The 19,205-nt window shown below is 42.9% G+C and overlaps 6 protein-coding genes across 7 annotated transcripts in view; 5 read left to right on the forward strand and 1 right to left on the reverse strand.

The window, feature by feature from the left end:
- The window catches only part of LOC6552859, a 30,549-nt gene extending 23,443 nt beyond the window's left edge, over window positions 1-7,106 (reverse strand). The window contains exons 1-2 of the mRNA XM_015154285.2: window positions 6,621-7,106; window positions 1,038-1,227 (exon numbers count right to left, since the gene is read on the reverse strand). Of these exons, the coding sequence (XP_015009771.1) occupies window positions 1,038-1,047 (10 nt within the window). The 5' untranslated portion in view covers window positions 1,048-1,227; window positions 6,621-7,106. The remainder of the gene's footprint in view (window positions 1-1,037; window positions 1,228-6,620) is intronic.
- Window positions 7,107-8,517: 1,411 nt separating this feature from the next.
- Window positions 8,518-8,809, forward strand: LOC113563751. The gene has a single exon (XM_026976065.1). The coding sequence runs from the start codon at window positions 8,537-8,539 to the stop codon at window positions 8,807-8,809; it is 273 nt and encodes a 90-aa protein (XP_026831866.1). The 5' UTR covers window positions 8,518-8,536.
- Window positions 8,810-9,432: 623 nt separating this feature from the next.
- Window positions 9,433-14,894, forward strand: LOC6552858. Of its 2 annotated transcripts, none has more exons than XM_001979907.3 (6): window positions 9,433-9,605; window positions 10,293-10,823; window positions 10,882-11,635; window positions 11,730-12,154; window positions 12,221-12,935; window positions 13,008-14,894. In XM_001979907.3, exons 2-6 carry the CDS (start codon window positions 10,498-10,500, stop codon window positions 14,631-14,633), a joined length of 3,846 nt encoding a protein of 1,281 aa, XP_001979943.1. In that variant the 5' UTR covers window positions 9,433-9,605; window positions 10,293-10,497; the 3' UTR covers window positions 14,634-14,894. The 2 variants fall into 2 exon arrangements, with proteins under 2 accessions (XP_001979943.1, XP_015010202.1); XM_015154716.2 differs by having other exon boundaries at window positions 10,486-10,823.
- Window positions 14,895-15,737: 843 nt separating this feature from the next.
- Window positions 15,738-16,406, forward strand: LOC6552857 (cystatin-like protein). Its single transcript, XM_026976054.1, has 2 exons — window positions 15,738-15,986; window positions 16,050-16,406. The coding sequence occupies exons 1-2, from the start codon at window positions 15,802-15,804 to the stop codon at window positions 16,243-16,245; spliced, it is 381 nt and encodes a 126-aa protein (XP_026831855.1). The 5' UTR covers window positions 15,738-15,801; the 3' UTR covers window positions 16,246-16,406.
- Window positions 16,407-16,525: 119 nt separating this feature from the next.
- LOC6552856 (cystatin-like protein) lies at window positions 16,526-17,181 on the forward strand. Its single transcript, XM_001979905.3, has 2 exons — window positions 16,526-16,786; window positions 16,850-17,181. Exons 1-2 carry the CDS (start codon window positions 16,665-16,667, stop codon window positions 17,043-17,045), a joined length of 318 nt encoding a protein of 105 aa, XP_001979941.1. The 5' UTR covers window positions 16,526-16,664; the 3' UTR covers window positions 17,046-17,181.
- Window positions 17,182-18,084: 903 nt separating this feature from the next.
- Window positions 18,085-18,952, forward strand: LOC6552855 (cystatin-like protein). The gene is made up of 3 exons (XM_001979904.3): window positions 18,085-18,186; window positions 18,245-18,360; window positions 18,617-18,952. The coding sequence occupies exons 1-3, from the start codon at window positions 18,127-18,129 to the stop codon at window positions 18,813-18,815; spliced, it is 375 nt and encodes a 124-aa protein (XP_001979940.1). The 5' UTR covers window positions 18,085-18,126; the 3' UTR covers window positions 18,816-18,952.
- Window positions 18,953-19,205: the final 253 nt, after the last annotated feature.

Raw genomic sequence — 19,205 nt, forward strand, 5'->3', positions numbered from 1 at the left:
CATCGGACCACGACGGCAAAAGGGAGGACCCTCTACACTCGTATAAGTACACATCTCTCTATTTTGAATCTCGGGTAGTTTGTGTTTTGTACTTTAATTGCGCCATTTCCCATATCAGCTGCCCGATTATTTGTTCTAGTCAGCGGACATAAATAAAAACAACAAACAACAAACAAAAGAAAATAGAAATGCCACAAGGAGGCTACACAACCACGAAAATCTGACTAATTAGATGGTTAGTTCTACCCAACTCCATTATGACAAACTGACGGCTGATCTGAATACCCCATGCCAGATACGATACCCTAGCACCTAGTGCATATTCCCTGGGAATCATCGCACTTTGCGATTTTAGGTGGGCCTCCAAGTCGCAGTCCAAGTCGCAGTCCAACCCCGGACACGATCTTGGCCCCGCCCGCCTGTTTGTTTGGGTTTGGGTTCTCCGCTGGGGGATGGGGACAACCTTAAGTGGATTGCTCCAGTTCGCTGGCCCCCGTACTAATCGCTCGAGTTTGTATGATAAATGCGTTGGCGTTCTGGGAAATTGCCAATGGCCGCTTGTATGCACCCCGAAATGCATCTCATTTAGTCCACAGCAGTTTCACAGTAGTTTCGTGGGCCGATCGCGATCATTAGGCATTCCACGGAGGAGGCGGGTAAACTCCTCCGACTGAACCGAACAGCTCGACTTGATTTGGTGTCAAGTGAGTCCGGGGCGTGAACGAGTTTGTCATGTTTATGTCGTGTTCTGGACATGCCGTGCTATAAGGAGGGTTCCCAAAACTCGAAAGAGGTATTCATACCCTTTTTTGGACCTCGAAACTCTGTACTTGAGGTCAATTTCTTGGGGTCTTAGAAGATGTTCTGGGTTAGTTCATGTAACTGCAGAAGTGAACGAATTGTGGGAATTGATAAGTAGGTTGGCCTATAATATATGTAACTTCTATTAATAAGCTTTTAAACTCGATTTCCACAATTCCCAGACAATAAATTTACCATGACATTTTTTATGGCCCTTCAATTATGCCAGTACTCACCCACAGACATTACGATTCCCTCGTTTTAATAATTGCTGGAAAAGTCTTCGGTGGGCTTTCTTTCCCACTGCCCAAGCCCCTTCGATTTCGGAGGAGTCTCTTCCCCTGCTGGGCTCTGCACTTGTTCTGGCCAGTTAAGGTGCTTCCGGCCGATACGTCAAAGTTTTGGACACATTCGTGGGCTGGAGAGCTGCGGACCATAGAAAATAGATATAGGGAAGCGCACAGCGAATTAATATTAAACAAATTTTATTAATTAAATATGCGCATGGCAAAGCACGAATAAATATGGCTGGGTAGCGAGGAATTAAAACTAAAGTACGCTGTGGAAAAGCAAAGAGGTGCCATGGGCCTAACGGTTTGATGGGGGAAACTCAATAGAATACTCGTACACCCAACGGAAGCACAGGCTTTTCCGATTTCCCCCCGAAAATCACACCCGGAAATGCACCACCCCAAGCGATTTTAATAATTATTTTTAGAGATGCACAGAGACAGAGTTTTGGCTTTTGTTTTGCCCGTTTGAAGGCAGGCGGTTTACAACTTCCTTTTTAGCCCAGTTTAAAGTGTGACACGCCGCGGTGACCACAAACCGCAATTAGTCCATTAAATTATTAAGTACAAGGGCCATAAAATGTCCACAGAAGAACGCGCACACATGCCCAAGGCAATTTGTACTTGGCTCCCAAGTTTGGAGTCGAGTTCGTTTCGTGGCTCGTTTCGAAATGCCACAGATATTTTTATTGGCATATTTCTTATTTATAAGTCAATTCACATACGCGCATATTGATTTCAATTCTGATTTGGTGCGAGAAACTCTTCCCCAGCCCCAGAAAGTTCCCATTCCCATTTAATGAACTTCGCAATCGCTGGCATCAATACATCAACAGCCGCCCATTTTAAACGACTCGACTTGGGGCCCCTTCTACACTCATTCGAATCGAATTTGTTTCGAAACCTTGATAAGAAAAGCATTCACTATAGAATTCATTGGGGTCTCTCTTGAATTTTCTGGCAGGAAACTCGTATAAGTTTGCCAGATGCAGTTTGCAGTTTATAAATTATGAATATTGCGTGGAAGCTATGTGAAGTTCATGTACCCGTTGCTCGTAGAGTAAAAGGGTATACTAGACTGGTTGCAAACGATGTAACAGGTGGAAGGAAGAGTTTTCGACCCTACTAAGTATACATATATGTATAATTACCTGGAATTATAGCTGCTTTCAATTTTCCATATTGCTCATTTAATATATCCCAAAATACAATTTTAACAAAATCAATACTACATGGACATGTACATGTATCCAGAACTATATTGTTTACAACAATGTAACCCAATTGGAATTCCTAGAAATGCTTCATCGAGCCGAAAAATAGTTCCTAAAGTTTTCGCTTCTCTCCTCGAATTGTTTATTCACAACTATATAAATATAGTAAGAAGAACGGAATATAAGTTGTGCAAAGAATGACATTGAAAATTGTAGAGAGTACATAATATGCTTTTTACAAGCCATTAAAGACGGAATTATTAGGTAAATAGTCGTTAAAAGAGCTCGTAAATGCCAACGTTTTTCTCTCTATTCGCCGAGAACTGAGAAAAGCAATTAAAGCATATAGTTGGATCCGAATCGAAATGGTGGGGGATGGGATTCGGATTGGGATTGGGATTGGGATTGGGTCCCTGACTGGGGCAGCTGCTGTGCTGCCTTCGTTTAAGACGATTATTTCATTTAAGATGGTGACATTCATTTGCATATCAATGTGAGAGTGCTGCCCCCGTGTCCCCCGAGTCCCCCCGTGTGTGCAACATGTGTGTGTTTTCGGCTTGATTGCTACGATTTTCATTACGTTTTACCGGATATTCCAATTTAGGTAAATGCGACGTAGCCAGCGCAGCAACTACAGCAGCCACATCGACATCAGTCCGAGCATGAAGCGGGATTAATGTGCCCGTGGCGACATCCATCAGCAGCCGTTCCAAAGAACCAAAAAAATATATATACACATAAGCGAAAAGAGCCCAAGATCAAGTGGAGCACGGCCATCCACGGAGACAGTTGTCCAGGGGAATCAACTGCCAGGAATCCCCATTGAATTCAGCCCCCTTTTCCATCGCCAGTGGCACCTGTCTGCGGATTCACGTGAAATGGCTATTGTTCTTAGCTCCAGTGGTAGCTGAATAATGCTGCACGATGCTTTTATTAGGAATTTGTGTCTAAAAATACTAGCATTGAATCAGTACAGAGAAAGTACAGGGCTTTCTTAGGTATTATAATTTGCAGTTTGATTCAATGAAAACTTAAGTTGCAAATATGGATAGCATTTTAGAAATGATCTTAGAGTAAACTTTTTACTAATCATTACAAATATTCTTATTATTTGGGAAATGTTTCCCTATTGTAGTACCTTTGCTTTTGGATGGATGGTTCGCAAGAAAGCGAGTCTCTTTGTTTCACTTTTTGATAGCTTATCACCTTTATGCGTTCAATCCATCACGTATGAATCGCATCGAAAACTGCATTTACACACGGAGAAAAACGCGGCATTCACAAGATTGACGGCTGACGAGCGGCAATTTACAAGATCGTTTGCGACGAGTCGGTCAAGAGTTTTGCAATCGAGCGCCACACGATACGGAATACAATCGAATAAATCAATTGAAGTGCTCGCAGCGCGCTTTTCGCTTTTCGCTTTTTGAATTTGTCAAACTGCCAATAAAACAGGCGACACAAAAAAATTAAGTTATTCAAAATTGAAATCGCTGGCCGTTGAGCGGCCAACCGATGCCAATAAAATTTATAATAAATATGCCGCAGCCACAAGAAATACGTCAGCTCGAAGAGCAGGCAATTTATTTGCGCAACTACAATAAGATCGTTTGTAAACAATTAAAATAATTTGCTGGACAACGAAGACCAAGGAATTTAAATTAACAAAGAGAAGGAGAAAGCTCCTAAAGAGCAGTGAAATTGGCAGAGAGCGGCAAAGAGAGACAAGAAATATATAAGAGATGGATCTCAATGGCTTATTTTTAAAAAGAGTGCGCATATGTATGCTTAAATAAAAAAAAACTGGAGCAATTGAAAGACAGGAAGAGCAGCTGTGAAAAAATGTAGCACAGCAAACAGCTGACAGGGAATGAGAGAGAAAATAGGCGAAAGAGGGAGGCAAGGCTGAAAAATCACGCATACGCAACGTTGTACAGCGAAAAACATTTCGATTCCTCCCACACAAACATTGCCTTTTGGAGCAGAAAACATGTTTGAGTTTACGCAAGTCATACCGCTCAAATTAAAATTAATCAGCTATGTATATATGAAATTATCTATTAATGAGCTTTCTTGGAAAATAGAGGTTTTTTTTAAATAACAAATATGATTGGTAAATGTGATTACTGTGTATTGCTGATTATTTTATTACTAAAAAACCTCAGTGCTCACTTTCCCTTCCTTAAAATTCTAAAACGTGCTGTATTTCTGCGCAATTCCCAGGAATTTTGTGTGCCGTCTCTGACATGTTGATGGATTCCCCCTGACATTTCTCATGTTCGCAATGGTAAATGCGATTTTGCCGCCCCCCATCAGTTTTCGCATTTGCATCGTCGGTGTTTTCATTTTATTCGGTTTTCCGCTTATCGCGATCAGTCGAGCGTTCGAATTTGTGCCAAAAAATATGCGATGTATGTGGGTGCACCACGCCACGCCACAACAACCACCAACTGAAACCAGGAGCACCACCGACTCAGCGGCGCTGGCACGCACGTTTTGCGAGCTACGCTTTTTGGCCACTTGCGGCACATAAGTACAAAGTTGTTGACAAGCGCATAACGACCTCGATGAAATCGTACACGAATTTACTTTCGTAGGCCCGACCGTAGCAATGAATATGGCCAACAATTAAAATTTAGTTCAATTGTTTTCATTTCAGTGCAGAAGCCTGTCGTCGGCACATCTCTTGCAACCTGTTGAATTTGCATTAGAATAGCCACAATTACATATTTCGCCCCTTGTCGAGTTTTATCTACTCACAACCATTTAAAACATCTGGGCTTGGTTTTTTATTTGTTGTTCAGGTGCCGTCGAATAGTCAAATTAATGGCATTCGCTGGCGAGGAATGCAAACAGATGGCGTTTGTAAACGGGCCACTGATAAGCGGCCAAGGAATTTGGCACAGGGAAAGTCAGGTGCTCGGTTGGGTGAAAAGCTTAAGTGGCTGGCATATAAAACGGAATTAATAGGGGAAAATTGATCCTTTGATATTTGCCTGCTACTTAAAATGATTTTCCTTACAGGCAAAAATGCGAATTATAACATTATTGAATGCAGCATTGCATAATTATGAAATATTTTTGTTGGCAATATATAAACATTGAACAAAAATTAAAAAAAAACCCACTTTCAAGTGTCAGGCAGCCTCTTTATTTTCGAGTCACATAAATCGTAAAATCTCAATGGATTTTGCATAAATTCCTGCCGAAAATAGCCAAAATTTATTCACGTTCCTTACAGTACTCACACCGATTTGACGAATTGCCCTAACGGATTGCTCTCCACAAAGGGGCAACTTTAATCCCGAACGTGTCGTGTGCCAAGCCAACAGCACAGCGATATAATAACTTATGCGATCGGTACCGAAACACAAAGTGACCAAGAAATAAAAGCAGTGAAATGCAATAAAAAGTGTATAGACTATGCATCAGCATACAACTACTGGTCGGCACAAAAACAACAACATTTGTTTCGGTGCATGTGTGCGTGTGTTGCATGTGTGTGGGGCAGTGTGTGGAATATTAATTAAAGTTGCGAGCTTTGATTTCTTCCCAACGACTGGGATTCCGACGGACAAGTGTTTTGCGTTGTAAAAACAAGCGAAACACCAGCAGCTTCATGAGGAGTAAGCAGGCACTGAGAGAAAATGCGACCACGTTGAATAAACCTTTGCCTAGCTTTAGCTTTGAAATTTGTATTTGTACAAATGCCTGAGTTTTACATACAAAAATGTCTTCCCTAAGGCTTGCTGAATTATTGGTACTTTTTTTAAAAAAAAACATAAGAAAGTGCAGTTTTTATATTTTAAAAATGTAAAATTAAAACTAATTATTCTTCCGCCATGAGAGTATGTAACTAAAAAAATCGGAGCTGGAAAGCGACTTGTATTTGGTTACTATGCTACTACTTGGTATGCTAAGTGGAAATATCTTAATGATAGCCCCGTATTTTCTTCAGTGCCATTCAAATTCGAATTAAACGCATTCCGGAGAAGAGCAGGCATGCAAAACGCGTAGCCCGCAGATCAGCAGCGAGATTAAAAGAGGGGGCGGGAATGAGGGGGATCCGCAGATTGCATAAATGGCGACCATTGCAACAGCATTTAGCATGTGGCATTATGAAGCCCTCTTTTGCATTTGAGACACGCATCTTGCATATTTCGCCTTGATGTTGATCGACAGTTTGACATTTTATGTCGTCGCCGCCTGTCGAAAGAACGGCGGTTACTTCTCTCTGGTTTTCAGTTTCACTGCATTTTCGCAGTCCAATTTTAGTCAGAAGCAAGCATACAAAACAAATCCCATGCACTCTCACCCAATCTGACCGCTAGGTGGCGCGCTAGTCTTGTTGATCCAATCTCGATTGTTTTCCCTTTTCCAGAGCAACAGGCACACAAATAGCAATGGAAACACAAACACACAATGGTAAACAAATGCGGAATTCCAGTCACGAGCACTTTTCTCCACTTTTTTTTCTTCGTTCAGTTTTTCCGCTGCACTCGCACAGTCCGAAATCCGGCGTATAAATACACACTTGTGTGCATATGGGCTTGTATATTCGGGGAGACTATGGCCAACCGATCCGATCCGATACGTTCCGATCCACGCCAAAGCCAAAACGAAAATTAAGTAGCCGCTGCTCGTTGGCTGCCTGCGTTTCAGTTTCTGTTTCTGTTTCTGTTTTTGCTTTTCGGTTTTCGGTTTTTCTGCCCAGCTGACCAAAGAGAAGCCGCTTTGGATCGCAGAGCAATAAAAATAAAAGCAGAGCAATCGGGCGAACAGCTACAACAACAACAACGGTGCAGGGGAGGGGTGGAAAAGTTTGGCGCGCTTTGGCGCTCGTTTGCATATGTGTGGGTCAGTGATGCCAATTTAGCCTTTTTCCGGACAAATCTGTCCTGTTTTTACTGCTTCATCCGGAAAAAATGTTAAACAGCCCTAACCCGGAAATCTGTCCATTTTTAAGTTTTTCTATCCAGAAATCTGTTCTTTTTAGGCAATGTTAGAATTTTTAAAATTTAATTGGTATAATTCCATTTTTTTTTTTTTGCAAACTATGTGGCATCTCTTTTAAGCAAAATGCTATCGATATTGTGTGTAATCGTATGAATATCGAACTCACTTTGTCAAATTGCCTAAAGAAGAATACAAAAAAAATAATATATATAAATGCAAACATTTTGAGATTTCTGCCAAAATGCCTAAAGAAGGGTATAAACAAAAATTTCGCGATTTCTGGCTTGACCAGCCAGATTTTAAAAATTGGTTAACAAAGGACCAAGTAAGTAATTAAATAATAATCTATAATTTTGTCATAATTATATTAGTGAGTGAAATAGTGAGGTCTTCAGAGTAGTAAAAATTGTCTTAATTAAAGCCTGTATGTAAATATAATGTAAATGTATGTATGTATGTATGTATGTATGTATGTATGTATGTATGTAAGTAAGTAAGTATGTATGTAGTTATGTGTTACTTGCACAAAGTAGTACAAATTGTCTTAATTAAAGCCTGAAGAATGTTTAACTTACTGTCGGAAAACATAGGTATTGCCGCTTTTAATATTTGCTTAGGAAAATTTTGTTCTTGTATCCCTATAATTCCCAACTGGTTCTGGTGAGGACTGTAAGGCATGTCTTCTAATTTAGAGTCAAAAAATAGTTCTAGTCTCTCTTACTGGACGAGCAGTGAGTGTAGTGTATGTGTAGTGTATGTACCGGGGTATGTATGAATGTATATATGTATGTATGAATGTGTGTATGTATGAATGTGTGCATGTATGAATGTGTGTATGTATGAATGTGTGTATGTATGAATGTGTGTATGTATGAATGTGTGTATGTATGAATGTGTGTATGTATGAATGTGTGTATGTATGTATGTATGTATGTATGTATGTATGTACGTATGTATGTATGTATGTATGTATGTATGTAAGTATGTCTTCTAATTAAGAGTCAAAAAATATTTCAAGTAATCTCTCATGTGGTTAGCTTAACATTCGCCAACATTCTTTACGTTTATTCTAGTCTAGTTATTTTAATAAGAAATAAATCTTACTTTAACTAAATGCATTTACCCTATGGGGTTAAGAACTAAAATTCCCACCTCTACGCATTTACGCGAATTTAAATATTAGTCCACTCCGCAAAACACCTGAGCAAATCAAACCAACCACATTTCATCAGCTAATAAGAATATGATTTAGTCGCATATCTATGGTCGTTCAAAATGGTCTCTTTGAGGTTTATTTTGCTGCTTCTAGCCCCGTTCTATTTCCTACATGCTGTTTCGGCTGTGACCTGTGACCTTTCCCCCACGGATGCCGCCTGCATAGACTGTCGGGTTTACCCCACCCACATCGAGTGCTTGCAGAGACTTTGGGCTCCATCCACCACGACTGCCCCACTGATCGTAGCCACCACCAGGAGATCCCGAATCGGCAGGATTCGCAGCTTTTTCAGTGGTTTCCTTACTCGGGTCAGAAGTAAAAGTTGGTTCTGAGAAATAAAAGAAAGTATACAAAATAAATAAATCTTTTTGCGCACACAAAAACTCATTTTGTGTAAGTGGTGTTCAATATTTATACAAATATACAAATAATAGCAAAAGGGCTTACAAAAGCATAAAAATATGTATTTTAAGGTAAGTTAAAATGATTTTCTAAAACTTCTGGGGCACATATTAAAATATATTTATCCAAGAATTGATTTAAACATGGGTTTCCTACAGAACTGTAAGGTTTAGTTATACTGTTTTAAATAGCTTAAGGTCATCCTACATCAATAGGTCTGATTTCTCTAAATTAATAATAATCAACCATTATTCTACAAAGATGTTTCGGAACGATAAAAATTTATTGCAGGGCTAGGCTTAAAAAAACCAATTTATGTTATATTTCTTGTTCTGTGATGTTTGCTACTTATGCGATATTACGTGTCTAGTTTTTCATTTTTCTGCATTACTTGAAAGTGTACTAATTCAGCCAAAAATGAGAAAAAATTTAAGCTGTATAGGAAATTTGAAATCCATTGAATAAACTTTTTATTTTACAGCCGCTACTTTACAGCACTGTTTGCCGTTAACAGTGAACTATTTCCGGCGATGTGGCCTCACCGTCGCGGGGCAGGTGGCAACCCCCGTCGAGCCGAGAATAGCAGTGGGAAGAAGAACAAGAACGGCAACGCAATGGCAATTCCTCTTTCTCCGGTCGTTCGTGAACATTTTGCGAGAAAACTTTTTGCCGCATTTAAAAACGCTAAAAACGAAGCATGCGAACGGCATAAACACTGGATTTAAGGTAAAACAGCGTACCAACAGCACTCAGTGGTCGGCAGACCACTTTTAACCTCAAAATGCCACCGACAAACTCGGCGAAAAATTTAAAATAAAATATTCCAAATGGTCGGCTGTGCAAGAATTTCGGGCGTGTGATGTGTGATGTAATCGCGTGGTCGCAATGGCGAATACCGTCTGTTGCTTATATTGTATATACATTTATTGGTCAGCACTTTGTTTACGTTTACGCCGAGCTTGCGGTCTGGAATATAAATAAAAACGCCGACTTAACCTCATTTATGGACCAAATTGGTGTTTATAAGTTGGAATATTTTGCGTGTAAAAAAGCTTAGGCACGAACATTGCTGGCAGGTTGGGCGAGTGCCGTGAGTGGGAACGGGATGACTAGTGTGTGCGGCGGTTGGAAGTCAGTGGTGTTCAAATTTCAAGACAGAACAAAGCTAGATTACATTTATTCTATTTTATGTGCTAATACTTAACATGTGAATTAACTAGATCTTAGTTTCAGATACTCATGTTAAATTGTAATATTTCTTTCATTATAAGATACAAAAGTGTATTTATTTCTAAACAATTCAATCAAAAAATTCACATATTTCGTTGCAGTCAAAACGTTTTTTTTAAACTATCAATATTTGTATTAATTCTTCCATCCAGTAGCTGAGTTTGTTTCTATTTTATTATCTAGCTAGTTTTTACTTATAAAAGTAACTATTGAATGTCAACGACCGAAGATCTGGCAACGCCGTAGTCGCTCTCCCTCTCCCACCGTCTTCTGTCTTTTGAGCACATGTGCCATCATTTGTTGCTCACTACGGATATTTTTGTGCCCCCCATTTGTTTATGTGTGCAACGGAGTTAGAGAACTGCATATTTTGCAGGGCTAGCGAGTGATGAACAACCAGCGATATGGCGGCATCCAGTGGATACAGCACCACGTCTCCGCGGGCGACTCCTCCGAGGTGGACATCCTGGAATCGGATGGCGGAGCAGGGGCCTCGGGCGAGGATCTGGACCATATGGCAGCCGAGAATCTTATATTCATGGCCCGCGATGGTCAGCTGAGTGAGATAATGGCGGCCAACGAGGCGGGCAGAACGGTTCTGGTCACCGCCGACGGCACCACCGTTGCCTATGCGGAATCCTTCGACGATGACGCCCAGGTGGTCACCGAGGAGGTAATCACAGACGACTGGGTGCAGCACCAAGGCGCCGAACGGTGAGTTTCCTCAGGCGTCTCTTCAGAAGTTTTCCTGATGTTCTTACCCATTTTTCAGTGTGGAGATCGCTGCCGAGCAGATAGCTGGGATAAGTAGCTCACAGGAGCTGTTGGACATGGAGCAGGATGAGTACACTGCGCTAAGGCCCTATCCTTGCGACTTTTGCAGCCGGCGCTTTCGCAAGAAGGTCACCTTAAATACCCATATGTTGGCCCACCAAAATGATCGACCGCATCTCTGCAAGCTGTGTGGCGCGCGATTCTCACGACGAGCTGAGCTTATCAGCCACTTCAAGGCACACGCAGAGGCCCAGGATGCGGCCGATGCCGAGGCAGCAGCCGCCGCAACCGATTCATCTTCTGCCATTAAGTTCGAGCATCAGACGCAGCGACAAATGGACGATCACTACTACGAGCAGGATTGGCCACTTTTCCAACAGCAACAGGAGCAGGAACAGGCGCAACAGGAAATCCATCAACAGCATCAGATTGTGGAGGAGGGCGAGGTACAACTGGTGGCCAGTTACCCAGCCACGGTGGATCCACCAGCAGCTCCGTCACGAGGCAGAATAAGTCGCTTGAAGCCCAAGGAAGAGAGCAGCCAGTTCATTGAGATTTCCAAGTCAGCGGGTGATTCGAGGTCATACATGGAGCCTGAGCCGGCTCAGCCTGTGGTTACCACGTCGCAGCCTATTGCCATCGACCCGCCTCCTCAACCAAACTTTCCGGTGCTGGACGACAGCAAACCCTTTGTGTGCCAGCAATGCGGATTGGCCTTTGCGCGGGAAAAGGCGTTCGTTTCACACACCAAGGTAATTATCAACGCAAAAACCAATTATCCAAAAACCAGCTTAACCAGTTTGTTGACAAAATCATCCACTAATTATTCCTTCTTCTCTCCGCCAGAATCACCGCGTGGACTCGCTTTTCGAATGCAACCAGTGTCAGGAGATGTTCTGGGACAATAACAGCTTGCAGGAGCACCAGAAGACTCATCAGTTCGAGGAGAGCAACTCGGAGTACGATCCTGCCTCGGCAGAGGATAGCGGCAGCGAATCGGAGCCCGACGAGCAGTTGTATGGCGAATTTTATTGCAACGAATGCGGGATCTCCTTTCATCGCCAGGACCTACTTCGACGTCATGCCAAACTGCACTATAAGCCAACGGAGCAGGCGGCTGGTGGAAGCAATTCCGATGTCACTGCTGGCGGGGATGAGGAGCATGCCAAAGATTCTACTGGACACTGTTGCAACACTTGCGGAAAGTCCTTTCCTAGCGCTTTGGAGATGCTCGCCCATGCAGAAATCCATGCTAGGTTCCCGCCTTTCAAGTAAGTTCGGTCAAATATTGTTACGAAAAGAAAACTACATTTTAAAGGCTAATTTAAAAAAACTAGGTGCGTCCTATGCGGAATTAGCTTTTACGAGGAGCAAGCGATTAAGCGCCACCTGCACACCCGCCATCCCAGTGAACTGAAGGCCAATTCATGCGTCCTGTGCGGCAAAGAGTGCCGCGATCGCAAGGCTCTGATAAAGCACGCCTGGGACCATTCGCGCGAGAAGTGCCATTCGTGCTCCAAGTGCGGCAAGAACTTCCACAACAAGGCGCGTCTAAAGCGGCACATGGCTTCGCATCGCGACAAGTCGGTAGTATGCGAGGTGTGCCAGGAGGAATTCCCCGACGGACGAACGCTCTCCAACCACCGACACTCGCACAGCACTACCTCGCCTGGCAAACTGTTCCCGTGCCACGAATGCGGCAAGACGTTTGGTTCGCGCAGCTCCCAGCAGATCCACGTACGGATCCACACTGGCGAGCGGCCATATGGCTGCCGCTACTGCTGGAAGGCTTTCGCGGATGGTGGTACACTGCGGAAGCACGAGAGGATCCACACCGGAGAAAAGCCCTATGCCTGCTCTGTCTGCCCACGCGCCTTTAACCAACGGGTAGTGCTGCGGGAACACATTCGCTCTCATCATTCTGGGCTGGATGTAACGCGGAACACCTACCACTGCACAGTCTGTTCCGAAGACCTGTTGACTTCCAATGACCTCATCCAGCACCTGATCCAACATAGCGACTCAAACACAGCTAAGCAGCGACAGCCTGTTGTAAGTAAAATACTTTGTTTCGAGAGATTATGCTAAATACTGTTCTAAATGAAATGTATTACTTATTTTTAGACGGGACCGCGCAAGTACAAGCGTCGTCGTAAGCTACAGCCGCACGAGATAGCTCACATGCGGGCGGAGAACAGGGATGCCAACGGTGAAGAGGAAGAGGCCGTAGGAGAAGGCGATGCAGAGGAGTATGCCAGTGACATCGATCTTTGCGACTTTGATGTCGAGAACGTGGACGACATCTTTGACATGGCAGAATCTCCTAAGAAGGAAAAGCGGAAGAGGGGCTCGGCAGCCACAAAAGCTGATCCAAAACCCGTGAACAATGGGAAAGCGGTGAAACCTCCTCAGGAAAGGGGCAATGCTAAGCCAAGATATGACTCCACCAGCAGTCAGCAATCGGATCGCATTTGGGAGGAAAAGTTCCTTCACGACAGTCAAGTGGCTCTCTTTCAGATCGATTCGCTGGTAGTGGTAAATGACACTCATCTGCAGCCCGCTAGCTCTGCTGTGTCTTCGAACATACCCAATACAAGAGGCGGATCGAAGCAGCAGGGAAAAGTGCAGGCGAAGTCTGTAGAAGGAGCCGGAAATTTCAATAGCTCAGCTACCACATCTGTCTCTTCAGTCTCCGCCACCACCTCCACATCCAGCAGTCGGAGCCGGAGGAGGGCGGCAACCACTAAGACAGCCAGCAAAGCACCTCCTGCCAGTAATTCGCGACCCCGAATGATTCACACAGAGAAAGCCAAGGTGTCAAGAGGAGCTGGCGGAGACTCCTCTAGCAGTTCGGCAAAGAAAACGCGCTCCAAGACCTATATTAGTCGCACGGAGTCGAATAATCTAAGCCTCGACAAAACCCGCAGCAGTGCCTCAAACATGGTGGATGACTATGAAATCATTTCCCCAGCTACCCATCCGCCAAATCAGATCAGCTCCAGTCCGTTACACATCAAACAGGAGCAGGAGCAACAACAGCGTGTCCAACTTATGTACGATGATAATTTACTGATAGATGCTGCTATGCTCAGGGAGAAGACCTATGAGAAGTTTAACCCGAGCATTGTTAATGATCTGGAGGAGATACTGCGCTCTCCGCTGAAGCACGAGAGAAATTCTCGTCTTCGCTTTACCAGCGAGTCCTCCACCACGCCACAATATCTGCCCGAAGAAGAGCAAAACCTCATTAAAATTGAGCCAACTTCTCCGGATCTGCGGGAAATGTTGGAGAGCCAGCAAAGAGTCACAGCCCATAGCACCAGCACTCCTTCGTCCTCTTCATCTGCTAGAACTTCCAGACATCTGCGTCAAATCACTGCCAATGGTGCACGGGCAGGGAGCAAGAGATCTCCAGGTGGCGTAGCCAGCAAATCGTCGGCAAACTCGGGAGTGGTGGCCAAAAAAGCAAACACTGCCACCAAAGTGAGCAGCAGCTCATCCTCGTACCTCTCTTACGGGGTGGATTCCTACAATGTAAACGTACCTGCCAGTGCCAACAACGCCGATGTGGGCGGCGGATTCTTTTCCATCTCGGAGGTTGTTTCTGCAGCCGACGCCGCGGATGCGGCTGCTAAAGCGGCGGCAGCTGGTAAATCGGAGCGGAAAACCCGCAGCTTCGAGTGCGAAATGTGCTCGGCCATCTTTTATGATCGTGCCCAACTGCTGGAACATGTGCACATTCACATTTAAATGGAAGCTACCTAAACCACTCGCCCGGAGCCTTGTATTTTTGAAACATCTTATCCTTATAAACAAATAATCGGAGTAAATTACCTCAAGGTATCGTGCATCGAAAAATATCGTTGATTTATGCGTTATTTAAAAATTGAACATAAACCTATTGTAGAGAGCATAGTTCGTAAGACTTTTAAGTTTGTACCACAGCTTTTGTTTTGAAAATTTGGTATGCTGGAATAAATACATCATTAAATGGTTTTTCATTACCTTAAATTTCGCTATCATGCATAGATTGAATCTGAGCTCGGATGACTGATAAGAGGCGCTCATATAACATTTTCTATTGTCTGAGATCTCTCCTGGAAATCGTACATTTGTAATTAAATGACAGCTTTCTCCAAAAGAGGCGTATGTACTACTGTTTAACAATTTTATTTGTAAATTTTAATTGATAAGTCTTATGTACTTGCACTTAGGTAATTATGGGTCTTGAGCCATATCGACCGACATACTACATATGTATACTTATACTTACATAAGAACGTGTATAGATTCTTACATACTTATAGAAACCCTGATAATAGTTGATTTCCCCCCAAACCAGATGTCTGAGTTTGATTTGAAGCCATGATTATAAGAATGTTTTCATATGGGTACTTCTGTGGCTTGTTCTCGACTTATTTGCACAGCTTTTCAATAAAAGCCGTAACTGCTCACTAAGTAACATACAGTTAAAAACGAATTTCATCCACAGAAAAGTGGATTTCTCCATCTGGCAAATCAATTAATTACCGCCAATGACCCGATATGGAATATTTGTAAATGATTCTATTTGCTTGTACTCTGGCGTCAATATATGAGTTTGTCATGGAAATAGATGCTAATTTAAGAGGGGCGGACTTGGAATATTAACTATAAATATTCTGATAAGGGCTGCGAAAAGAGGTTGACTTGTAGATACCGCAGCTTATAATCTAAGAATATTCGGAATCCTAAAACAATGTTTTCACTTATTTTGCACCCCCAAATAGGGTTTAGATTATGATAGTTCTGATTTCGGTTCTGATTCAGTCAAATATTCATAGAGAGCCTTTTGTACTCTTACAAAGCAGTGACAGGTATAAAATGGGCCACATCGCCGGGTGTTCATCAGTTCTCTCCGAATCGTCGAGTGAGCAACATGAACGGAGTGAAGACGCTGTGTATTTTGGGTCTGGTTCTCCTGAGCTTGGCTGCAAACCAAGTAGCCGACGGACAGGTAGTAGGAGGTGTCAGCCAGTTGGAGGGATCCGAAAGGAAAGAGGCACTCGATCTGCTGGACGGCACCCTCGCCAAGTTGGCCACCGGAGATGGTCCCAGCTACAAGTGAGTTGGGACTCAAATGCCATTCAGAACTCAGACTCACACTAATTGATGTACTGGTCTTAGGGCAATTAATGTGACCTCTGTGACGGGTCAGGTCGTAGCTGGAACACTCAACACCTACGAGGTCCAGCTGGATAATGGATCCGACAAAAAACAGTGCACGGTGAAGATCTGGACGCGGCCCTGGCTAAAGGAGAACGGCACCAACATCAAGATCAAGTGCGCTGGTGACGATGGCGAACTGGACCGCACCTGGTAAAAGTGTGTATGAAACAGTAGCACTTTTCTGGGGCCTGTGAATGGTTAAATAAAAAGCCAAGATACACGTGAATTAAAAATCTAATTTTGTATTACTTTGGGTCTTTAAAATAGCTTAGAATAATAGTGTACGTTACATCATTAAACTATTCACATTGCAAACTCCCCAATTTATTATTCGGAAAGAGAATAGGACTGTATAAATACCGCATTTGCTTTGTTTATTTTCCGTGTTTGCCAATTCCCATCGCTAGCCAATGGCACATATATATAAAAGATATATTTAAATAACAACCATGCAAGCTTTCACTCCACCGAAAGCTCCAGCAGCTGGCTCACAATCGTCGAGACTGAAGCGTCAACGTAGTGATATCATTTCACGCTTTGGGTTTGCTTCTGTTGAGTTTTGCTGCCATCGCCATGTCCGTCGGTCCAATTGTGGGCGGGATCAGTCCGCTGGAGGGGGAGAGGAGGAAGGAGGCTCTGGAACTCCTGGACGCCACCCTCGCACAGCTGGCCACCGGAGATGGTCCCAGCTACAAGTGAGTAAAGCTACACTTAAGCTAATGTGGACCACTTATTGTTTGATTTGGTTCCGATTTCAGGGCACTTAATGTGACCTCTGTGACGGGTCAGGTCGTAGCTGGAACACTCTACACCTACGAGGTCCAGCTGGATAATGGATCCGAGCAAAAGCAGGGCACCGTGAAGATCTGGACACAGCCCTGGCTGAAGGAGAACGGCACCAACATCAATATCAAGTTTCCGGGCGAGGACGGCGAACTGGACCGTACCTGGTAGAAGGATTTACCCCAGACCAGCAATTTAACTTAACAATAACTCTAGTTGAGATCACAAATGTTACTGGGCAAAAGATTTTGTTCCAATTCGCCTGTTACTGTACAATATATATTCGGTTATTTATAGAGAAAGAGGAATCATATTCTTGTAACCACAGGTATTGAACTGTATCTACTATGAGATTTACCTGTAAACGCTTTTCCGCGCTATCAGGAATTATTATTAAGTATTACCTTTGCTGTTTGGAGAGCTTTACATATGCTGACACCAGAACTTTATCTGATGGAATAGGTTATTTTGGGTTTCAACCCGCCTATAAAGCGGGTTACAAAAGTGATTCGATGTTGGTTAACCAGTTCTGTTGGCAGAACCAGTTTGTTTATATATCTCAATAGGTAAATCGTATTATCTTTGTCTTTCTGCTATTGTGTGAATTTAATTAGTCAGCGTCGACATCATCAGCGGTGTCAGTGGATGTTACAAATAATAACTCCCCCTTTGTTGCTGATACTCTTTGTTGTCATTACATCATCAAGAGAACTTTTAAAAGCAATCAACTTTTTTGTACATGATAAGGCCCATTGGTAATGCATCCGAAACAAGTATAATTCCACCCACTAAGGTCTTATCGCGCTTCTGAAACAAAGAAATGTTTTAAGAATAAAAACATTGTAGGCATTAACTGAGTAGGTCGTTGTTTGTAGTCGAGGGCTCAGCGACTGACTCAAATAAGGTTTTTACGCCGAATGATTAATCCACAAAGAGTGACCACTCCTGACCTGGGCAAACAAGTAAGAAGATATCACGAAACGGCCGGCCAGTGCAAAGGCAAAACAAAATATAAAGCAATAAACTGAAGATTATGTAAAAAAGATGCCAAACAAGAGGCTTCATTGTCGCGGGTTCAGGTTTGAGTGCACACCACTAGGCGTCTCTCCTCCTTTGGGGGCCGGTTGGTGTTGATCGCGAATAAATAAATATATATATTCTCACCGAGCACTCTGACGATATCGGTTTCCTCTATAAAAGCGGTCTTCTATGCGCCGTGTCTGCTCAGTTTGAAACAAGTGTTTCGAGGAAAATGCAGTCCGTGAAAGTGATATTTGTTCTGTCCTTGACCCTGGCAGCTGCTTTTGCTGGCGTAAGTTGGATATGATATTATTATTACTTTCTAATTGCCTGACCTTTTCAAACGAAAGCCGAGGCTGCCGCCCGGTGCCCCGAAACCCCTCGATGGAGATGACTTATCTAAGGCTAAGGAGCTCTTGAACACCACCCTCGCCAAACTTGCCACAGGAGATGGTCCCAATTACCAGTAAGTATAAGTGAATTCGTGTTGGAAAATATATATATAATATATAATATATAATATATATAATATATAATATATAATATATAATATATAATATATAATATATAATATATAATATATAATATAATATTAAATAATGAATATTATTTTTTCATAGAATTAACAACTCAAAAATTTGAGATTTTACAAAATTATTATTTGGAAGTAACTCCAATAGTAACTATTAACAAGAACTTATTGCAATTCCCACTGCTTCCAGAGTAGTGAATGTGATCTCGGCAACTAGCCAATTGGTGGCTGGGTCGCTGCACAAATTCGAGGTGGAGCTGTCCAACGGATCCGAGACCAAGGAGTGCACCGTTAAGATCTGGGACAGGCCATGGTTGCATGAGAAGGGAAAGGCCACCAATGTGAAGGTTCAGTGCAAAGATGAAGCAGTTGTTGAAAAGACCTGGTAGACCGTATTTGCAGTGGTTACCTATGCGATTCTATAAAAAGAGCAATCACTGGTGCTCGAGAATTTGAACAGAAATGGGTGTGCTTATCATATAATTGTTCTGTGATAATTAAATTCAGTGGATCGTGCAGTAACCAGTTTTCTCGTGTTTAAAATACAAATTTTCTAATGGATGGTCATGATCACGTCCGTGCGAATAACTAAATAGAAGGCAAAAACCTAACTCGAGACGACTTAAGTGATCTTTAGGCGATACTTGCGCACTTTCTTTAGCAGGGTAGGGGGTATTCAATAGTCGCGGCATTCGCGGGGTATCCATAATCGTGCTTGCAAATAACTCATTTATTTTGTAGGCACAAAAATAGAAACCATTTATTCAGCTTAGCGAACC

The sequence above is a fragment of the Drosophila erecta genome, unplaced genomic scaffold (genome assembly GCF_003286155.1).
Source record: "Drosophila erecta strain 14021-0224.00,06,07 unplaced genomic scaffold, DereRS2 tig00000000-arrow-pilon, whole genome shotgun sequence".
Taxonomy (NCBI): Eukaryota; Metazoa; Arthropoda; class Insecta; order Diptera; family Drosophilidae; genus Drosophila; species Drosophila erecta.